The 22786-nt window shown below is 49.1% G+C and overlaps 1 protein-coding gene and 1 non-coding gene across 2 annotated transcripts; both read left to right on the top strand.

Annotated features, from left to right (window-relative positions):
* Positions 1-4025: 4025 nt before the first annotated feature.
* Positions 4026-22296, top strand: LOC143958085 (TOG array regulator of axonemal microtubules protein 2-like). The gene is made up of 7 exons (XM_077467540.1): positions 4026-4088; positions 5439-5548; positions 15441-15599; positions 16337-16454; positions 16801-16907; positions 18993-19203; positions 21762-22296. Exons 1-7 carry the CDS (start codon positions 4026-4028, stop codon positions 22068-22070), a joined length of 1077 nt encoding a protein of 358 aa, XP_077323666.1. The 3' UTR covers positions 22071-22296.
* Positions 8975-9046, top strand: TRNAG-UCC (transfer RNA glycine (anticodon UCC)). The gene has a single exon. It is a non-coding gene; the product is annotated as a tRNA-Gly (tRNA).
* Positions 22297-22786: the final 490 nt, after the last annotated feature.

Genomic DNA, 22786 nt, shown 5'->3' with positions numbered 1-22786 from the left:
AAAATGTTCTATCTAATATTTCATACATAGATGTAATAGATTGATTATGTATATATTATATACAGTCACAGGTCACAAAGCTCCCACACAATGGGGGGGTGGGGTGATCTTTGTTATCAGTCATGTGATTTCAGTTACAAACCCCCCTGAATGGGGTCTGTCAGTGGCAGTTTATTTTTAGCTGATCCCAATGATATTTGAAAATGGCAGCCAGCCAGGCCCGGATTGGCCATAGGGCATACCGGACAATTGCCCGGTGGGCCGGGGCCGCTGGGCTGCAAGTCCATGGAGGGCACAAGGCTCTTTGAGCCCGCGCCCCTCATGCAGTCTCTCCGCGGTAGCTCGGCTCAGCCCATCGGTGGCGGGGGACGTACACAAAGGGGGGGTGGAGCTAGATGAGAAGCCTTCGGCCTCTCCGCGGCTGCTTGTATAGGTCAGCCATCCGTACCAGGGGGCGTGACTGCAAACTTGAAGCCAGATAACAGTAAACGTGAGTTCCGCCCGTGCTCTGCGCTCACCCCCCTGTAACCAGGATAGGAGGAGCGGTGGGGGGCGGCTGCATATAGAACAATCATTCTCTCCATCTTCCTCCTGCAGTATTGGAATGCCTGTGAGAGGGAGAGGAGAAGCAGGAGACTGCAGGAGGAAGATGGAGAGAATGATTGTTCTATATGCAGCCGCCCCCACCGCTCCTCCTATCCTGGTTATTTCTGCTGCCCCTCCCGGCTCCCCACACCACCCATGCTCTTTGCCTCCTCATGCTCTCTGCCACCCCCAGTGCTTTCCACCTCCCCCCTGCTCTCTGCCGCCCTCCCTGTGCTCTCCGCCACCCCCCTGCTCTCTGCCACCCCCCATGCTCTTTGCCCCCCCACGTGCTCTTTGCCAACCCCCGTGCTCTCCGCCACCCACCCCGTGCTTTCCGCCACCCACCCCATGCTCTCCGCCACCCACCCCATGCTCTTTTCCACCCCCCATGCTCTTTTCCACTCCCCGTGCTCTTTGCCACTCCCCGTGCTCTTTGCCACTTCCCGTGCTCTCTGCCAACCCCCTTCTTCTCTCCGCCCCCCCCCCCCCTGTGCTCTCTGCCGCCCTCCCCGTGCTCTCTGCCGCCCTCCCTGTGCTCTCTGCTGCCCTCCATGCTCTCCGCCACCCCCATGCTCTCCACAACCCCCCATGCTCTCTGCCGCCCTCCCTGTGCTCTCTGCCATCCCAGCATGCTCTCCACCACCCCCGCATGCTCTCTGCCACCCCCCCATGCTCTCCGCCACCCTCCATGCTCTGCGCTCACCCCCCTGTGCTGTTCATATCCCCCCATGCTCTCCGCTTCCCCCTCATGCTGTTTGCTTTCCCCTGTGCTCTCCACCTTCCCCAGGTGCTCTTCACATCCCCCCATGCTCTCCACCTTCCCTTTGTGCTCTCCCACGCCCTCCCTGTGCTCGCTACCCCCATATGTTCTTCAAATCCACCATGCTCCCCGCCGCCATCCCTGTGCTCTCCACTTCCCCCATGCTCTCCGCCGCCCTCCCTGTGCTCTCCACCAGCCCCCCTGTGCTCTCCACCTCCCCCATGCTCTCCCCCACCCTCCCTGTGCTCTCCACCTCCCCCCCATGCTCCCCACCACCCTCCCTGTGCTCTCCACCTCCCCCCATGCTCTCCACCACCCTCCCTGTGCTCTCCACCTCCCCCATGCTCTCCACCACCCTCCCTGTGCTCTCCACCTCCCCCCATGCTCCCCACCACCCTCCCTGTGCTCTCCACCTCCCCCCATGCTCTCCACCACCCTCCCTGTGCTCTCCACCTCCCCCCATGCTCCCCACCACCCTCCCTGTGCTCTCCACCTCCCCCCATGCTCTCCACCACCCTCCCTGTGCTCTCCACCTCCCCCCATGCTCCCCACCACCCTCCCTGTGCTCTCCACCTCCCCCCATGCTCTCTGCTGCCTCTTGTGTTCTTCTCTTCCTCCCTATGCTCTCGTCCCACCCCATGTTCTCAAGGTTCTTCCCTGTGTTCTCCATCCCCCCATGCTCTTTCCTGGTCTCACCTCACCTCGCCCCCCCCCCCCCACACACACACACACCTCTGCTGGGTTCCCCTCTCACAGGGGATCTGTCAGGGTGAAGAGTGGGGAAGGGGTCGGTTAACATGTCATGGGCTGCTCAATCCAAAATGCCTGGGCCTATTTTTTGTCCCAGTCTGGGCCTGCAGCCAGCTGTGTAATATGAAGGTCCTCAGCCTTGTGTTAGAGCTTTGTGAATGAAGCCTCTCTGATTCAATTGCCCGGGGGATGTGTACATCCGATTTGTACCCGTCTGCACTGACTTAGAAGATCCCATTATTTCCGGTTATACGTCCGCCCCGTTACATAAGCCCATTTCCAGCTGAACTCTCACCCGGCAGTTTCCCTTGACAACGACATCACCCACAATTCTCCATAGGGGGCACTCTGAGAGCCTTTACATTCCATCGGTTTAGAGTTATCTGTGAATGGCGGCCCCAGAACGATCAATGTCATTGGGGTGTGTGCGCCCCATCCCTAATATGTGCACCCCACACCCGCGCTTAAATTGTAGCCCCGCCCCCTATTAGTCTCACTGTTATTTAGCACCTTCAAAATGTTCCTCATTGAAATAATCTGCAACTCTTTATAAGAATTTCGGGGGGGGGGGGGATGGAACCTCAGTTGGTGATAATTACTGGCATCTGTGATGTGGTTGGTAGACTTTCCCTCACTTCTTTTCCTTCTGAGAGGACAGGAAGTGCGGGAAACTTTCCCAGGCAGGTCACAGAAAACAAGGAAAACCTCAGAAAAGTTTGAGCCCCGCCCCCAACTCCATACAAATCTAAAAGAAAATGTTTTGGAGTGAAGTTTTGCTTTACAATCTGAACGTCTACTTACCCTTTCTTTTTTCTTTTTATAGGTTCAAAGTGATTGAGTGATGTATTACAAAACTAAAAATATGATGTCGGAATTAGACGAATGGAGAAGAGTGGAGGAGGATTGGGATTTTATAAGGGTGACCGAAAGACAAGTGAACGAGAGGAGAGAGTTTCTAAACAGAGCTAAAGACATGGTGGCGGAAATTAAGAGAATGGCGGAGGATGAATGGAAGAAATTCCGCGCTCTGAAGGCACTCTCCAGAGGAGAAGCCGAGATGGAGGAGAAGAAATATGAGGAGGGTAAGGTGGAGGAGCAGACAGGCGGGGAGCTGAAGAAAGCAGAGGAGAGAAGACTTTTCCAGAAAGCCTATACACTGAAGGCATACTGGGAGAAGGAAAGAAAGATGCTTACAGCAGAAAGAAAAAGAGAGCTTCTGCAGAAAGTTCGGGCAAGAAAAGCCCAGATAGAGGAGAGTAAGGTGGAGGAGCAGACAGACCTGCAGCTGAAGAAAGAGGAGAGAAGACTTTTCCAGAAAGCCTATACACTGAAGGCATACTGGGAGAAAGAAGGAAAGCAGCTGACAACAGAAAGAAAACGAGAGCTTCTGCAGAAAGTTCGGGCAAGAAAAGCCCAGATGGAGGAGAGTAAGGTGGAGGAGCAGACAGACCTGCAGCTGAAGAAAGAGGAGAGAAGACTTTTCCAGAAAGCCTATACACTGAAGGCATACTGGGAGAAAGAAGGAAAGCAGCTGACAACAGAAAGAAAACGAGAGCTTCTGCAGAAAGTTCGGGCAAGAAAAGCCCAGATGGAGGAGAGTAAGGTGGAGGAGCAGACAGGCCTGCAGCTGAAGAAAGAGGAGAGAAGACTTTTCCAGAAAGCCTATACACTGAAGGCATACTGGGAGAAGGAAGGAAAGCAGCTGACAACAGAAAGAAAACGAGAGCTTCTGCAGAAAGTTCGGGCAAGAAAAGCCCAGATGGAGGAGGGTAAGGTGGAGAAGCAGACAGACCTGCAGCTGAAGAAAGAGGAGAGAAGACTTTTCCAGAAAGCCCATGCACTGAAGGCATACTGGGAGAAAGAAGGAAAGCAGCTGACAACAGGAAGGAAAAGAGAACTCCTAGAGAAAGTGCGGGCAAGAAAAGCCGCGATGGACAATCAAAGATACGGGGATCAATGGGAAGTCGGCCCTGATGAAGGCAGAGACAGACAGGTAAGTACATGTTCTTGCATATAGAATATATAAAGTGAAGGGGGGACATTGCCTTCATGGAGGATTACACATCAGTAGGAGGATATTATGCTGGTTGGGTATAAAATATCCGTATGTTATAGACACGCCCAGATATAGGCAACAGAGATTGTTGGGGGACCTTCTCATGTCCCTCATATGGAAATCCATAGAAGTGATCAGTAGGCAGAGCTCCTCCAATGATCAGATAGATTAGATCTAGAGCAGATATAACCATACAGGAAGGCAATGAATGGACTATATAGAAGGTGATCCTTCCTTCATTGTTGGATAGTGGAGGAATGAGCGGCAGGGAGGCTCCGTACCTAAAGACAATATATCCGAGTGAAATATAGGAAAGTTATCACGTCTGTAAAATAGGGGATAGATTTATAGCATTTTTATTATTGCTCTTTTTTTTTTTACCGGTTATGGCGGCGATCTGCCATTTTTATCGGGACTGCGACATTACGACACATCGGACACTTTTGACACATTTTTGAAACCATTGACAATTATACAGCGATCAGTGCTATAAAAACGCACTGATTACTATGTAAATGTCACTGGCAGGGAAGGGGTTAACACTAGGGGGCAATCAAGGGGTTAACTGTGTTCCCTAGTGTGTGTTCTAACTGTGGGGGGAGGGGACAGACTATAGTAGATGACAGATCGTGGTTCCTAGCTATTAGGACTCACGATCTGCCTCTCCTCTCCTCTCCTCACAGAACAGGGATTTGTGTGTTTTACCCGTTTGGATGCTATTTATGTCATTCCCTGGTGTGCTGGCAAATATCTTCCCTTTACAGACACACATCCCTGTTCTGCCTCTCGTGCCCATGATCGCATGCTGTCATCGCGTCTGCCGGTTTTGAGCATTGGCACCCCCCTGCAATGCAGCGGGCACGCGCATGCCTGCTATCCCGTTTAAAGGAGCCGACGTACAGTGACGACGGCTCGCGGGATCGTGCCGACCTGCCGCAGTATAATGACGGCGGCTGGTTGGCAAGTGGACCAAAAACAGTAACAGTTTGTTCCAGAGGAAGGCAAAAAAAAAACTGCGGTCAGGGATCGGGGGGCAGTTTTGTCTCATAAAGACAGACGGATTCCTCGGTGACCTCACACAGGCAGTTGTCGCAATTCCCTGGATCAAACTATTTCCTCTTCAGCTTAATCAGTCAAGCAATGGGAGAAATGCAGAAACTTCTACCAACCAATCAGAAATCATCTATTGCTTCACCTGCTTTGAACTGAAGGATGTTATATGATAGATCTGTTTTATGTCATCCTGGAGCTTCTATGATAACGAATATGACTTTTTTTTCTCTTTAGTTTTGGATTGAGAGTGAGATCCCCGCTGTCCCACCATCAGAACCCATCGACATAATGATACACCTCGATGATGGGGAATTCCATACAAGCAGCAGATCTCCAATCAACACGTAAGTTTCTTCATTGGAATTTCCTTTGTACAATGTGACATCACCAATGATGGGGCACTGATCTTTAGATCTGGAGGATAATCTGTAGTGATAGTAAAATTGGAAAAACAGGGTCATGGGAGGGATTTTTGCTACTCTTAATGGAAAGGTTATATTGTATTCTTTGCACAAAGCTCATCTAAGATTCCCCTAATGGTAAATGAATTATGTAAAGTGTTGGTGTCCATGGTAACCAAACTGCAATTATCATTCAGTTGGTTTCCCGATTTCTCGAAACTGATTTGGGATCCAGATGATCATTTGATGTTCTGGATTATTGGACGAGGCCAATCACTAATGACTGGAGATGACAAGTCCCATGAGCCCATGATACGAATTCCAGTCACTGGAAGAGAAAACGTCTGGTGGGGAAAAGTGAGAAGAGCCTCTTGGTTAGATGATGATGATTAGTGGTGAAATATGTAACTACCAGCAGCTCACTTTATGAAGAAATAACAAGAGAGCCAGGTCTGCCACCTATGCAGTAGGACCATATAATGTCCTTCCATCCAGCCATTAATGGCATTGCAGATTATGCTGAAGATCCAGATACTAATGTATTCCCCTAGGTGTATATTTGGGTGTGGGGTTAGGAGTGCCGAGTACAAACAGTGTTATTATGTCCTGGGGATTCATTGTACATGTTTTTTAGTTAAGTTGTATACGGCCAAGAAGCCTAGTTTAAGGATAAAATGGCTACATTGTCATGTTCCTTCTAGCCGTATGAGGAGCTATCTCTTTTTCCCTGGAAACACAGACTAGACCCCCGCATGGGCAATATTCAGCCATGTCCATGGAGGGTTCCTTATTTTCTGGCCAGAAGGTGGCAGAGGAAAGGGGGAGGCAAGACTCCAATACAGCACCAAGGCAGCGGCCATGCTTGCTTCCTTCTTGGCCCGGCACATCAGTCCAAGCTCACAAATGATCTCTCCCAGTCCTTCTAATGACATTTTACAACATCTCATAACTTTAGTAGCAAATGATTTACCTTCCAATTTCTCTTACAGGAGTGAAGAAGCTATGGTCACTGAGGATGCATACCCAACTTCATCCCGGCCTGACACAACCACACAACAGACTCACAATGCTGGACTATTCATAAACTTTCTGAGATCCATCCCGATTATCGGGAATATGGCCGGACCATAATAGTAAGTATCCTTTCCTGTAGTTACATAGTTATCTAGGATAAAGTCCCCTGTCTATGAAGTACGATCTCCCATACACGGGGGCAGTTGTGGATTAGAGGAGGGAGAACAAAACCCTTTGGTATCTGGAGGACATTTTAGAGGGGACCAAATCTCAGTTCATATGGAATTTTCCAAAGTTGCAGATCTTTGATGAATGTTCCTTTCCTAGTGTTATGAGGAAGGTGGGGGAGGGGGGTGCTTTGTCCAGGGGGAAGTATAGGGATTAGGAAAGGTTTTCCGGCTTGCTTGGCAGTGGTTGGTCAGCCCAGTTGGGACATCCCATTAAGTGTTCCTCTAACTTCCCTCAGGGATCCCAGTAAAGTAATGTTCTCCTCTATGGCATTTGTTCTCCTCCAGTACCTAAGATGACTTGGCTCATGGCACTAGCTAAACATATAGAGAGGGTTCCTCTACCCAACACCAAAACCTCCGCCAAGTATCTGGCCAGCTGCTTCTGTGGAGAAGACCACCTTATATAAATGGACATTTGGGGAATTGGCATAAACTGATCAGTACTAGAAAACTGAGGGACGTCTTTAATGTAGATGGAAGGCCATAGTCGTGTGTAACATTCTGTAATATCTCTTCTTTTTCTCTTTCCACAGAGCTAGTCCAGTCAAGTGGCCCATTGAACCACCGAATCAGCTCACTGAGGGCTCCATTCAAAGCAGAAGAACCAAAATGCAATGCAGGCCCATTAGGGGCACCAGGGCCCCGCCCCCTCTCTCCTCTCCACCCCCTATATGTATCGTGCTGCAATTCACCTGCTGCCTGACCCACCACTAAGATGGGGTAAGTGGCAGGCATGCAGCAGGCGGGTGTCCTCCCAGATCAGTCCGCACCACTGACCGGGGGGTCTAGGAGGTGGCTGTGTGTCTGTGCTGCTGGCCGTGCATGCCGGAGGGGGTGATTGGTTGGGAAAGTGCACTGGTGGGGGGGAGGGTGTTAGATAAGTCTGCTGGTGGGGGGGAGGGTGTTAGATAAGTCCGCTGGTGGGGGGGAGGGTGTTAGATCAGTCCGCTGGTGGGGGGGAGGGTGTTAGATAAGTCCGCTGGTGGGGGGGAAGGTGTTAGATAAGTCCGCTGGTGGGGAGGAGGGTGTTAGATCAGTCCGCTGGTGGGGGGGAGGGTGTTAGATAAGTCCGCTGGTGGGGGGGAGGGTGTTAGATAAGTAGGCTGGTGGGGGGATGGTGTTAGATAAGTCCGCTGGTGGGGGGGAGGGTGTTAGATAAGTCCGCTGGTGGGGGGGAGGGTGTTAGATAAGCCCGCTGGAGGGGGGGAGGGAGTTAGATAACTTCGCTGGTGGGGGGGGTGTTAGATAAGTAGGCTGGTGGGGGGGAGGGAGTTAGATAAGTCCGCTGGTGGGGGGGAGGGTGTTAGATAAGTCCGCTGGTGGGGGGGAGGGTGTTAGATAAGCCCGCTGGAGGGGGGGAGGGAGTTAGATAAGTTCGCTGGTGGGGGGGTGTTACATAAGTAGGCTGGTGGGGGGGAGGGTGTTAGATAAGTCCGCTGGTGGGGGGGAGGGTGTTAGATAAGTCCACTGGGGAGTAGGGTGTTAGATAAGTAGGCTGGTGGGGGGGAGGGAGTTAGATAAGTCCGCTGGTGGGGGGAGGGTGTTAGATAAGTTCGCTGGTGGGGGGGAGGGTGTTAGATAAGTCCGCTGGCCCAGCCCGCCCCTGTTGGGGGAGGTGCATGCTCACCCCCTCTTTCCTGGCCTGCCAGGCTGGGTGCACGGATGGGGGTCTGGTATAGATTTTGGAGGTCATTTTGTTTGCATGGAGTTCCCCCTTTACAGGTGAGTAGAAATTTTTCGAATGTTGTTGAAGTTGTGCTGTGTGAAGGGGAAGACACAACAAATATAAAGCAGTATTGTCAGTGGACTGTCTCCACCATCTATTAGGAGCAAGCCTTCCATTCCCAGGTGAGGTGTCCTGTCCCCGCCCCTTCAGGGTTCAGGTTGAAGATGCGGAGGAGGAGCGAGGGAGGAGGAGGAGGGGAACTTCCCTTTTTAGGTGAAGTTCCACATTAAGATGGGGCAGCACAGAGGCTTAGCGGTGAGCCTTGCAGCACTGGGGTCCTCGGTTCAAGACCTGACCAGGACACCATCTGCATGGAGTTTGCATGTTCTCCCTGTGCTTGCGTGGGTTTTCCCCGGGTACTCCGGTTTCCCCCCACACAACAAAAACATGCAACTTTTTGTGTTGGTGGTGCAGTGGTGAGCACAGCTGCTTTCCAAGCAGACGACCCGGGTTCGATTCCCGGCCAACATAATGGCCAAGATTCTCCCCAGAGACTGGAATTATATGTGGAGTGCAGATTAGCGATGGGATAAAATGTAAAGGAATGAAGTGAATGTCGTGGGTTTGTATGGATTTTATTACACACCTTAGAATAGATTTCTTGCAGGTAGGTGTGATTGTTGTGTATTCTCAGTGTCAGCCAGTAGGTGGAGCACTCGGCTACCTTTCAGGTATTTTCTAGGCTCTTCTTCACAACTTTGCTGAAGAAAGGCCGGCTATGTACTATATACAGTGGGGGAAAAAACACCTACCAACCAACAATAACCCTCCCCCCACAGACTGGCTCCACTAGGTGCTCATGTGGTACACAGATTAGTCCTGTCAATGTAAGAAGGTTCTCCTAACGACAACTCGTTATGTGTATAGAAGACGCCTGTCCACAGAATCCCTTCCCTCCAATCCTCACCATCATGGGGAAGACCAAAGAGCTGTCAGAGGACGTCGGGGAGAAGATTGGGGACCTGCACAAGGCTGGAATGGGCTACAAGACCATCAGCAAGAAGCTTGGTGAGATGAAGAAGACAACTGTTGGATCGATTATTCACGAATGGAAGAAATACAAAATAACCATCAATCGCCCTCAATCTGGAGCTCCATGGAAGATTTCACCTTCATGGGGTGAGGATGGTCATGAGAAAAAGTGAGGGATCCGCCCAGAACTACACAGGGGGGAGCTTGTGAATAGGGATGAGCCGAACACCCCCCTGTTCGGTTCGCACCAGAACCTGCGAACAGACCTAAACTTCGTGTGAACTTTAGAACCCTATTAAAGTCTATGGGACTCGAACGTTCACAATCTAAAGTGCTAATTTTAAAAGCTTATATGCAAGTTACTGTCCTAAAAAGTGTTTGGGGACCCGGGTCCTGCCCCAGGGGACATGGATCAATGCAAAAAAAAGTTTTAAAAACGGCAGTTTTTTCAGGAGCAGTGATTTTAATAATGATTAAAGTGAAACAATAAAAGTGTAATATTCCTTTAAATTTCGTGCCTGGGGGGTGTCTATAGTATGCCTGTGAAGGGGCGCATGTTTCCCGTGCTTAGAACTGTCCCTGCACAAAGTGTCATTTGTGCAGGAAAAAAAGTCTTTTAAAATCACTTGCGGCTATATTGTCGGCTCCCCGTAATACAGAGAACATTCAATGAGTGTTCTCTGTATTAGCCGACAATTCATTCATTCATTGATAAAAAAAAAAAAAGCGCAGGGGTTCCCCTAAATTCAATTACCAGGCCCTTCAGGTCTGACATGGATGAACCCCGTGTCAAATTAAAAAAAAAAATTGACGTGGGGGTCCCCCTAAATATCCATACCAGACCCTTTGGTTCCAGTGACCCCAATTTTGGAGTTATAATTGCTGAGAGTGACCCCAATGTTGGGGGTTATAATTGTTACCAGTGCCCCCAATGTTGGAGTTTTAATTGCTGCCAGTGACCCCAATGTTGGGGGTTATAATTGCTGCCAGTGACCCCAATGTTGTTGGTAATTATTGGTGCCAGTGACCCGAATGTTGGGGGTTATAATTACTACCAGGGACCCCAATGTTGGGGGTTATAATTACTACCAGGGACCCAAATGTTGGGGGTTATAATTGCTGCCAGTGGCCTCAATGTTGTGAGATAAAATTGCTACCACTGACCCCACTGTTGGGGATTATAATTTCTTCCAGAGACCCCAATGTTGGGGGTTATAATTGCTGCCAGTGATCCCAATGTTGGGGGTTATAATTGCCACTAGTGACCCCAATGTTGGGGGTTAAAATTGCTGCCAGTGACCCCAATGTGGGGTGTTATAATATCTGTCAGCGACCCCAATGTTGGAGGTTACAATTGCTGTCAGTGACCCCAATGTTGGGGGTTATTATTGCTGACAGTGACCCCAATGTTGGGGGTTATTATTGCTGACAGTGACCCCAATGTTGGGGGTTGTAATTGCTGCCAGTGAACCCAATTTTGGGGGTTATAATTGCTGCCAGTGACCCCAATGTTGGGGGTTATAATTGCTACCAGTGACCCCAATGTTGTTGGTAATTATTGGTGCCAGTGACCCGAATGTTGGGGGTTATAATTGCTACCAGTGACCCCAAAATTGGTGGTTAGAATTACTTTGTGACCCCAATGTTGAGGGTTGTAATTGCTGCCAGTGACCCCAATGTTGGGGGTTATAATTTCTACCAGTAACCTCAATGTTGGGGGTTGTAACCTCAATGTTGGGGGTTATAATTTCTACCAGTAACCTCAATGTTGGGGGGGGGGGGGTATTTTTAACCACTTAAGACCCGTGCTATAGCCGAATGACGGCTACAGCGCGGATCTCCATTGCCGGGTCTACGTCTATTGACGTCGTCCCGTGCACGAGGGGCGCGCGCGGCACGCTCTATGATCGGCGAGTCTATGAGACTCGCCTGATCACTGATCCGAGCAAGGGGTCGATCCCGACCCCTTATCACGTGATCAGCTGTCAGCCAATGACAGCTGATCATGTGATATAACGGAGACGGTAATCGGCTATTATTCCTCCTCGCGCTGACAGCGCGAGGAGAAAAAAAAAGAGCCGATCACCGGCGGCCGTGATCGGGACATTAGTCCCGATCACGGCCTGCCCTGCCAGTGCCCACCTGCCCCCTCATCACTGAACATAATAAAAAAATAAGTGCCCCCCTCAGTGCCACCCTGCAGTGCCCACAGTGCCACCCAGCAGTGCCCACAGTGCCACCCAGCAGTGCCCACAACCTGCCTCAACAAAGGTGCTGCACCCCAGGGCCACATATCCGTGCCCATCAGTGTCATCTACCAGTGCCCATCAGTGCTCAGCAGGGCTGCCCATCAGTGCCACCTATCAGTGCCCATCAGTCTCATCTATCAGTGGTACCTATCAGTGCCCCTTAGTGCCACCCATCCGTGCCATCTTATCTGTGCCCATCGGTGCCGCCTTATCTGTGCCCATCGGTGCCGCCTTATCTGTGCCCATCGGTGCCGCCTTATCTGTGCCCATCGGTGCCGCCTTAACTATGCCTATCAGTGCCCACTAGTGCCGCCTCTTCAGCGCACTTCAATGAATGAGAAAAATTACCTGTTTGCAAAATTTTATAACAAACTATTAAACATGATTTTTTTTTTTTTTTTGCATCTTTTTTTGTTTGTTTAGCAAAAAATAAATCTCCCAGCTGTAATTAAATACCACCAAAAGAAATATCTATTTGTGGGAAAAAAATGATAAAAATTTCATTTGGGTACAGTGTTGTATGACCGCGTAATTGTCATTCAAAGTGCATCAGCGCTGAAAATTGGTCTGGGCAGGAGGGGGGTTTAAGTGCCCAGTAAGCAAGTGGTTAAGTAAATAACAAGGTAGATTGATTTCCAATATTTCATCATAGAATTTGATCAGTGATTGTTTATCATCGTCATGGTGATGGGAATAATTGGTGTCAGTCCCCCCATGATGTGTGGGGTTCCGTGCTCCGGATTTCTGTGGGGGGGGGGTATTGGTTGGTGACCTGAGTGGGGGGTCCTAGCAATACAGACATCCATCTGTGGACTTATAACCCCCAACATTGAGGTCACGGGTGAAAATTGCTACCAATAGGGAATCTAATAAAGGGGGTCCGACCTGCTACTAGCAAGGAGGAAATAATAAAGTGGCCGGTGAGTGTACAGTATATGCAGTATGTGACAAAAGTAAGTACACCCCTCAGTGACATTTCTTCTCTCTTTTCATGTGACAACACTGAAGAAATGACACTTGTCTACAATGTAAAGTAGTGAGTGTACAGCTTGTATAACAGTGTAAATTTCCTGTCCCCTCAAAATAACTCAACACACAGCCATTCATGTCTAAACTGCTGGCAACAAAAGTCAGTACACCCCTAAGTGAAAATCTCCAGATTGGGCCCAAAGTGTCAATAGACGGCACACACATCCAGTGGCGGGAAATGTAAACAGTGTGACGTCCATCACAGGAGGTGGGACTTCGTTACTGCGGCCTCCCGGCCCGAGAAATTCAAATCCAGCTCCATGACACAGCGGGAAATCGCCGCTCTAAACGACCCAGACACTGGTAAGCTGCCTCTGATGGGCGCTGATATTTAAGTAAGGCTGCAGACACGATGCAAGAGAAGGTCAATAGACTGAGGACACGATGCAAGAGACGGTCAGAGACTGAGGACACGATGCAAGAGACAGAGACTGAGGACACGATGCAAGAGACGGTCAGAGACTGAGGACACGATGCAAGAGACAGAGACTGAGGACACGATGCAAGAGACAGAGACTGAGGACACGATGCAAGAGACGGTCAGAGACTGAGGACACGATGCAAGAGACAGAGACTGAGGACACGATGCAAGAGACAGAGACTGAGGACACAATGCAAGAGACGGTCAGAGACTGAGGACACGATGCAAGAGACGGTCAGAGACTGAGGACACGATGCAAGAGACAGAGACTGAGGACACGATGCAAGAGACGGTCAGAGACTGAGGACACGATGCAAGAGACAGAGACTGAGGACACGATGCAAGAGACAGAGACTGAGGACACAATGCAAGAGACGGTCAGAGACTGAGGACACGATGCAAGAGACAGAGACTGAGGACACGATGCAAGAGACGGTCAGAGACTGAGGACACGATGCAAGAGACAGAGACTGAGGACACGATGCAAGAGACGGTCAGAGAGGACACGATGCAAGAGACGATCAATAGACTGAGGACACGATGCAAGAGATGGTCAATAGACTGAGGACACGATGCAAGAGACGGTCAATAGACTGAGGACACAATGCAAGAGACGGTCAATAGACTGAGGACACGATGCAAGAGACGGTCAATAGACTGAGGACACGATGTAAGAGACGGTCAATAGACTGAGGACACGATGCAAGAGACGGTCAATAGACTGAGGACACGATGCAAGAGACGGTCAATAGACTGAGAACACGATGCAAGAGACGGTCAGAGAGGACACGATACAAGAGACGGTCAGAGAGGACACGATACAAGAGACGGTCAATAGACTGAGGACACGATGCAAGAGACGGTCAATAGACTGAGGACACGATACAAGAGACGGTCAGAGAGGACACGATACAAGAGACGGTCAGAGAGGACACGATACAAGAGACGGTCAGAGACTGCAGACTGCATTTTTCCTGAGCTTTTCTTGCAGTAAAAAGGTGCCAATAATGGGCAACAATAACCTCATATTAATTAATATCCTCAATTTAATAAGTCAAATATAATACAATTGTATATAAAAATAAAGGTTTTCGGTTTTCCACTAAGTGCATCCTGCATTTTCGGTTTCAGCACCCCTAATTTTTCTGAATTATGGAGTGTCCATAATCAGAGCCCGTCGGTGTCGATCGGACGAGGATCTGTTTCTGGCCACTTACAGGACACGGTGTCCCCGCACATGAAAATAAAACACACATCTAGAAACGGTGACACGAGAGATAATTATTTTATTACACGACTACTGAGAGATTCTACATCACTTCCATTAAACAAACTGCATTTCAATATATAGAATTTTTCTCTTTTATTTTTTTATTTTTTTGCTGATAGAAATCCACACTGCGGCACACCCGGGAGATGGCGAGGGGGGCGGGGGCAGGTGGGAGGAGCCTGGCTCACCCGCTAACCCCCCCAGCTGCTCTATGAGGCGCTGACCAGCGCACGCTCCCGCAAAACACTGGACCCTGAAAATGCGGCATTACAAGCTGATCCGTATGATAAGAGGCTGCTGAAAGGAGAACAAAGAAGGAATATCGATCGACACATTTATTGTTCCTAAGTGAACAAATAGATTTTACTAGATCACATCCCCGCTTCTGCTCCCTTACCAGGGCTTCAATTACCATCAATAGAGGGGCCCAGGAGGTGGAAGCAGAAGAGGGACTTTTTTTTTTTTCATTTCTGGGGCGTAGGTGGATAAAGTCAGTGCTGCTGTTCTGCTACACCCCTTTGTAGGCGAGGTTGGGGGGCCTCATCAGGAAGGATATATGGGGCCCCATGATTTCTAAGTGGCCTTGCCTACATATACTTACCTTTCTGGCAGCTTGTTTCTTGAGAAGCCAATAAGTGGTAAAACAAGCCTTTTTTTTGCACATGTTGTCCCTGTCGGTATCTTTTAATGTGAACAAAATAGGTCCACTTGGAGGTGTAACTCTAGCATTGCAGTATAAGGATGCTGAGAGCCTGGGGGGGGATTGGCGTTCCAAAAGAGCCATTTACATGAGGAGCCCGGGCACACTGGCAAAGCTGTGCCCATTAAATGTTGCCATCTCTTGGGGCACCATAGAGGTATAAGGAGACGTTGATGCCCATTGTGGTCTCCTGAGGTTGTAATTTGTGCCGTTCTCCTCCACAGTCACCGAAACAGCGCAGTGAGGAAATGTACAGCCAAACATCTGCTCAGGGTGATGGAGCTCCTGGGGGCCCAGAAACTTCTGTGTGGAACCAGAGAAAGTACAGACACCTTCCTCCGCACCCTCGTCAGACTGGTTCAGGATGGACAGCAGGACACCAGGTACTTTCATACAGAGGTCACCCTCCCAGCCATGCCATTTGATGGACTTTGACTTATTATGGGATTATTTTATAGCTCCCTTCCTTGGAGGGGCCCCTTTTCCTCTGCCCAGGGCAACTCACACATGCCATCAGGGCCGCCGATAAGGGGTACCACCAGGCCTCCTGTAGGGGGCCCAGGAACACAGGAGGGCCCAGAGAATTGGCACGGAGGGCTAGAAGGACAAGTACAGAACGATGCACTGTGTCTGTGTCTCTCCCTCCAGCAGCAGAAAGCTGTTTTCTCTCCTCTCCCTCCTGCCAGCTTTTAGCTGCTGGAGGGAGAGACACAGACACAGTGCATCGTTCTGTAATTGTCCTCCCACCATCCCACCATACTGACCCCCCTCCCTGTGCTGACCACATCTGATTCCCCCATGTACCTCCCCTCCTCCCCCTGCAGACCGCCCCCCCGAATCCAAAGAAAATTCAAAGGGTGCGGGGCCAGGGACACTGGATGTCCTCCTCTTAGGAAATGAGGCAGGGTTTATCTGACTTTCTGCAGCTTCTAATGCCCATTGTGAGAAGCTGACAGTGTGCAGTGACATCAGAGTAAGACATTCCAGTCCATGAGAAGAGCCGCTACAACTGTGCAAGACTGAAGGGGGGGGGGCGGAGGGAGGATTTAAGTGACCAACTCCCCCACCTACAGTCCTGAGTGTATTCCACACATTGTAATAATGATCACCCGTATTGCAGGTTTTACGGACGTCGGATGTTCAGCCTGGTCATGGCTCATCCCAAGTTCGAGGTGCAGATGGAACGTTTGATCCCGTCACATGAGCTCCGCGACCTCATCGCCACTGTGAAGCAGAAAGTATGTGAGCTGTGTGATGTGCCTCATATGCCTCATATTTCAGGTTTTACACCAGGGGTCTCCAAATGTTCTAAAAACAAAGTGCCAGCTTACTGCCCTTCAAATGTGAAGGGGGCCGGACTGTGGCCAATGGGTATAGAAAATGCCCCGGCATCGGAGGGAGTAATCAATGGCACAGGCTTGGTGGTCAGCGGGAGTTAAATAATCATTGGTGTCAGTGAGAGAATTTGTTTCCCATCTCTGGTATCATTGGGAGGGATAGTGCCCACATCCGGCCCACGGGCCGCAGTTTGGAGATCCTTGTTTTACACAAACTTTATAATACATGATATGATGATTATTCCAGGAGCTGAGTGACAGCGTCTCCGAGATCCCGTCCGCTAGAAGCCAGCGTCCTCCTCAGAAGAATAGCGCCGCCGTGATGGCCCAGGATGTCCAGCAACCAGAGGAAAGGTAAAGTGTGTGTGTGTCTGTGTGTATATATATATATATATATATATACAGTGCCTTGCGAAAGTATTCGGCCCCCTTGAACTTTTCAACCTTTTGCCACATTTCAGGCTTCAAACATAAAGATATAACATTTTAATTTTTTGTGAAGAATCACCAACAAGTGGGACACAATTGTGAAGTGGAATGAAATCTATTGGATATTTTAAACTTTTTTAGCAAATAAAAAACTGAAAAGTGGTGCGTGCAAAATTATTCGGCCCCTTTACTTTCAGTGCAGCAAACTCACTCCAGAAGTTCAGCGAGGATCTCTGAATGATCCAATGTTGTCCTAAATGACTGATGGTGATAAATAGAATCCACCTGTGTGTAATCAAGTCTCTGTATAAATGCACCTGCTCTGTGATAGTCTCAGGGTTCTGTTGAAAGCGCAGAGAGCATCATGAAGACCAAGGAACACACCAGGCAGGTCCGTAATACTGTTGTGGAGAAGTTTAAAGCTGGATTTGGATACAAAAAGATTTCCCAAGCTTTAAACATCCCAAGGAGCACTGTGCAAGCGATCATTTTGAAATGGAAGGAGTATCAGACCACTGCAAATCTACCAAGACCTGGCCGTCCCTCTAAACTTTCAGCTCAGACAAGGAGAAGACTGATCAGAGATGCAGCCAAAAGGCCCATGATCACTCTGGATGAACTGCAGAGGACTACAGCTGAGGTGGGAGAGTCTGTCCATAGGACAACAATCAGTCGTACACTGCACAAATCTGCCCTTTATGGAAGAGTGGCAAGAAGAAAGACATTTCCAAAAGATATCCATAAAAAGTCTTGTCTAAAGTTTGCCACAAGCCACCTGGGAGACACACCAAACATGTGGAAGAAGGTGCTCTGGTCACATGAAACCGAAATCCAACTTTTTGCCCACAATGCAAAACGATATGTTTGGCGTAAAAGCAACACAGCTCATCACCCTCAACACACCATCCCCACTGTCACACATGGTGGTGGCAGCATCATGGTTTGGGCCTGCTTTTCTTCAGCAGGGACAGGGAAGATGGTTACAATTGAGGGGAAGATGGATGCAGCCAAATACAGGACCATTCTGGATGAAAACCTGTTGGAGTCTGCAAAAGACCTGAAACTGGGACGGAGACTTATCTTCCAACAAGACAATGATCCCAAACATACAGCAAAATCTACAAAGGAATGGTTCACAAATAAACGTATCCAGGTGTTAGAATGGCCAAGTCAAAGTCCAGACCTGAATCCAATCGAGAATCTGTGGAAAGAGCTGAAAACTGCTGTTCACAAACGCTCTCCATCCAACCTCACTGAGCTCCAGCTGTTTTGCAAGGAAGAATGGGCAAGAATTTCAGTCTCTCGATGTGCAAAACTGATAGAGACACCCCAAGCGACTTGCAGCTGTAATCGCAGCAAAAGGCGGCTCTACAAAGTATTAACGCAAGGGGGCCCAATCATTTTGCACGCCCCACTTTTCATTTTTTTATTAGTTAAAAAAGTTTCAAAAATCCAAAAGATTTCGTTCCACTTCACAATTGTGTCCCACTTGTTGGTGATTCTTCACAAAAAATTAAAATTTTATATCTTTATGTTTTGAAGCCTGAAATGTGGCAAAAGGTTGAAAAGTTCAAGGGGGCCGAATACTTTCGCAAGGCACTGTATAGCAGGGAGGAGATTCCCTTGGACACTGCAAAGTTGCTCCATCTTTATAATGGGGTCCTTGGTGTGCAGCCTGCATTGTCCCCGGAGGGAACGCCATGGACAGCCATGGACAGCCATGGACAGCCATGGACAGCTATGGACAGCCATGGACAGCCATGGACAGCCATGGACAGCCATGGGCAGCCATGGACAGCTATGGACAGCCATGGACAGCCATGGACAGCCATGGACAGCTATGGACAGCCATGGACAGCCATGGACAGCTATGGACAGCCATGGGCAGCCATGGACAGCTATGGACAGCCATAGACAGCTATGGACAGCTATGACGTATGAGAACTTGTCCTCTCTCTGGATCCTGAGGATCAGTTTGGAATAAATAAAACATATTTTTTTTTTCTGTAGCATTACCAGACCTGCAGATGTGGAAGCAGAAGCGCAGGAATCCCCGGTCCCTGGAAGGCCGCCGGTCCGGGCAGCGGAAGTGACGGAGCAACTGAAGGAGCTCAGCAAACTTCTCTCCGCTAAGGAATATCAAAGCAAAATGGAGGGAGTGACGCTTCTCCTGGAGCGCTGCAAGAACAACGTGAGGTTTGTCACCTCCAACATCACTCCAGTAAGTGGAGAAGCAGAAAAAAAAGAACGATTTAGAAATAACGATCAATGAGATAAGAGGCTTCTGATCAGTTTAGTTCTGCAGGAGAAACATTATTGGCATCTTGTTATACATTGTAGATCATTTGTTATCCTGTATACACTTACCTCCGTAACCTCTGCTATTGTGTAGCACCCTGCTCTGTAACCTACCTACTCAATAAGCCTTTATTTTATAAAAAAGAAAAATTGTTTCCTGTGACTATAGTTGTGTAATTACTCATTCCTATTCACTTTGCTGAAGAATCTGTTGTAGCATGACCACCAATGAGGTCTGTAGTCAGTGGCGTAACTAGAACCTTCAGGGCCCCGATGCAAGAAACCATGAAGGGCCCCCCCTTTAGGTGCCCTATTGGGGGACTGTCCCTAGGCAGGATTGGGTCCCCACCCCAGAAGAGATGAGGTCCTTTTCTCCAGGGCAGATGAAGTTACTGCCCACAGGTGAGAAGGGGTCCCTGTCCCCAGGGGAGATGGGGGTCCCTGTCCCCACGTGAGAAGGGGCCTCTGTCCCCTGGGGGAGATGGAGGGGGTAAGTAATGGTGTGTGGGGGATGGGGTCCTCTCACTCACCATGACCAAGCTGTAGGCTGCGCACTCATCCATGTTGGCCTGGGGAGAACAGACATCGGACTGAGAGGCAATGCATGGAGCAGGAGAGGGGTACTCTGAGGAGCCGGCCGAGGACACAGGTCATGTGGGGAATTCACAACTAAAGAGCAGCCAGTGCGATAGTCAAGCATGGAGCTCTGCTAGTCACCCTCCACCTCCAGCCACCCGTGTGCATGGTGCACTGGTACCCCTAGCTGCCTATGCTGCTGCCGGCCATATGTAGAGGGGGTTGCATGGGCCCCCTGCATCACATGGCCCAGTTGCGGTCGCAACTGCTGCACCCCCTATAGTTACGTCCCTGTCTCTAGTGGCCAATCACATTCCAATCTGGCTCTTCTTCTGTAATCTTCAAGACATTTCGTATCTTCTCCAAACCGCTCCATTTAAGAATCTCAGCAATGAAAACTTGGCAGAGGAATCCAACCTTTCCCTAATCTATCCAAATAAAAAAGAATAGATTTGGCTGGAGTTATACTCGAATGCAACGTCCACACCATCGCACTTCCCCACAACAAAACCGCGGATTATTGTTGGAAGGCTGTTGGCTCCAACTTGTCTTGTATACACACGGCCAGGGGTGGACTGACAACTCATGGGGCCCCCAGGCAATAGGAGAAGATTATGGGGCCTCCGGGCAATAGATTATGGGGCCACACAGTATACACACACATACAGTATACACACAGACACACAATATACACACACAGAATACACACACACACCCTGAAAAGGTATTGGAGAGGCGGGGCAGCTATAATCTTGGGATTTTTTTAAAAAAAAACACAGATTTTTACATACTGTCGCTGGTTTTATTGAGGCTGGCAACCCTGATGGGGCCCCTTAGTGGCATGGGGCCCTCGGGCAGAGCCCGAGTGCCCGAATGGTCAGTCCGCCCCTGCACACGGCACACAAATGTTGGCCAACAACTCCGAACGTAGTGGCGTACAAGACGTACGACGAGCTGATAAAAAAGAAGTTCTATAGTCATGTGATCTCTCCATTACGGACGCTAGTTTTACAAGACCTGGCGCTTCCGGCTCATACTTGATTCCGGGCGTGCGTGAACTTTTGTGCGTCAGACTTGTGCGCACACGATCGGAAATTCCCACAACAAAGTTTTGTTGGTGGAAAATTTGAGAACCTGCTAGCCAACATTTGTTGGCAGAAAAAGTCCGACAACAAATGTCCGATGGAGCGTACACACGGTCCGACTTTCAGCCAACAAGCTCACATCCAACATTTCCCATCGGAAAATCCAACCGTGTGTACGAGGCATAAGCCCTTCCCTCATGAAGGCCAAATCCTGCCCCTTGTCAAATGCCAGTACTTTAGTGGGCAGTAGAGCCTCTGGGGCAAGTACTTATCCTCAGCAGGGGGTGGGGCTTATTCTCTTCTTGGGCAGAAGTCCTGGTCTAGGATCCAAGGGATTCTTCAGGGACCGATTTGAAGACCAACACAGGTACCTTTACCATTTATACGAAGCTGCTAAAAACCGCTCTGACCCAAAAGCGGTATATGGGTGTGGAGGCTGAAAGGGTTAATGTTTTCACCCAAGATTCTCACAACTTTCACCCAAGGTTCAAATATTTTCCACATAGGATTCCATTAGAAACGAGTGAATCTTATGTGAAAGTCTTGGGAATTTTAAGAGACAACCTTGACAAATAGACCCCTAGTATGGGGAAGGTGAATTTCCAAGGGTAATGGGGACGCTATAATGGAAGACTCCTATAGAAGGTGTGTAGGAGGAACGTCACAAGCTGATCGCTGGGAGATTATAGGTGGCTGTGGAAATGTTTAGTAAATGAACTTTGTTCCAAATTCACATAACTTCATGAAACCAATTCATATTATACAGGATCCTCGCCAACAACCGTCATTTTATTACATCTTATTTTTATTATATTCACAGATATTTGATGCCTTTAACCCGAGGATGCAGGACGCCAACAAGAAGGTCAATCAGTACGCTCTGGAGTCTGCGGTGGTCATGATCCCGATTCTGAAGGACAGTCTGCACCATGTGTTAGTCCCTATGGTGACTGTCGTCACGGACAACCTGAACTCCAAGCACACCGGTATCTACACGGCCGCAGTGACCGTCCTGGACACACTCATGAAAAATATAGGTAAATCATTGCTGACTGTATCCGGTACTCTTCCTTCCACATTAGGAGGACCTTCCACCTCCATCCTATATTCATCATTCCTGGCGTTATAGCCGGTAACCTTTATTGGGGTTTTTTCCTTTTCTTGCAAACACTCTTCTCACATTTTTTGGGATGAATAAATTCTCATTGACCTCCAAGGGCATATGAGGAACCTCAGGCCAACATTTCACCTCTGCATTTAGTTCTCAATGGAGTAGTATATGTTGTAACGCCATGACCCCCAAAGACATATGAGGAACCTCAGGCTAGCATTTCACCTCCTAGGTTTAGTCTTCAGTGGAGTAGTGTATGTTGCAGCACCATAACCCCCAAAGACATATGAGGAACCTCAAATGCGGGGCAGGCCAGTATTTCACCCCCAGGCCTAGTCCTCAATGAAGTAGTGTATGTAGCAATTCCATGACCCCCAAAGATATGTGAAGAACCTCAGACCAGCTTTTTACCCCCAGGTCTAGTCCTCAATGGAGTAGTGTGTGTGTGTTGCCACCCCATGACCCCCAAATACATATGAGGAACCTCAAATGCTGGTCAGGCCAGCATTTCAACCCTAGGTCTAGTACTCAATGGAGTAGTGTATGTTGCTACCCCATGAACTCCAAAGACATATGAAGAACCTCAGACCAGCATTTCACCCCCATGACTAGTTCTCAATGGAGTAGTGTATGTAGCAATTCCATGACCTCCAAAGATAAGTGAAGAACATCAGACCAGCTTTTCACCCCCAGGACTAGTCCTTAATGGAGTAGTGTATGTTGCTACCCCATGA

Source organism: Lithobates pipiens, unplaced genomic scaffold, assembly GCF_037356315.1.
Source record: "Lithobates pipiens isolate NorthernLeopardFrog02 unplaced genomic scaffold, aLitPip1_a1.2 Scaffold_101, whole genome shotgun sequence".
Lineage (NCBI taxonomy): Eukaryota > Metazoa > Chordata > Amphibia > Anura > Ranidae > Lithobates > Lithobates pipiens.
This window is presented reverse-complemented; position numbering and strand designations above follow the sequence as displayed.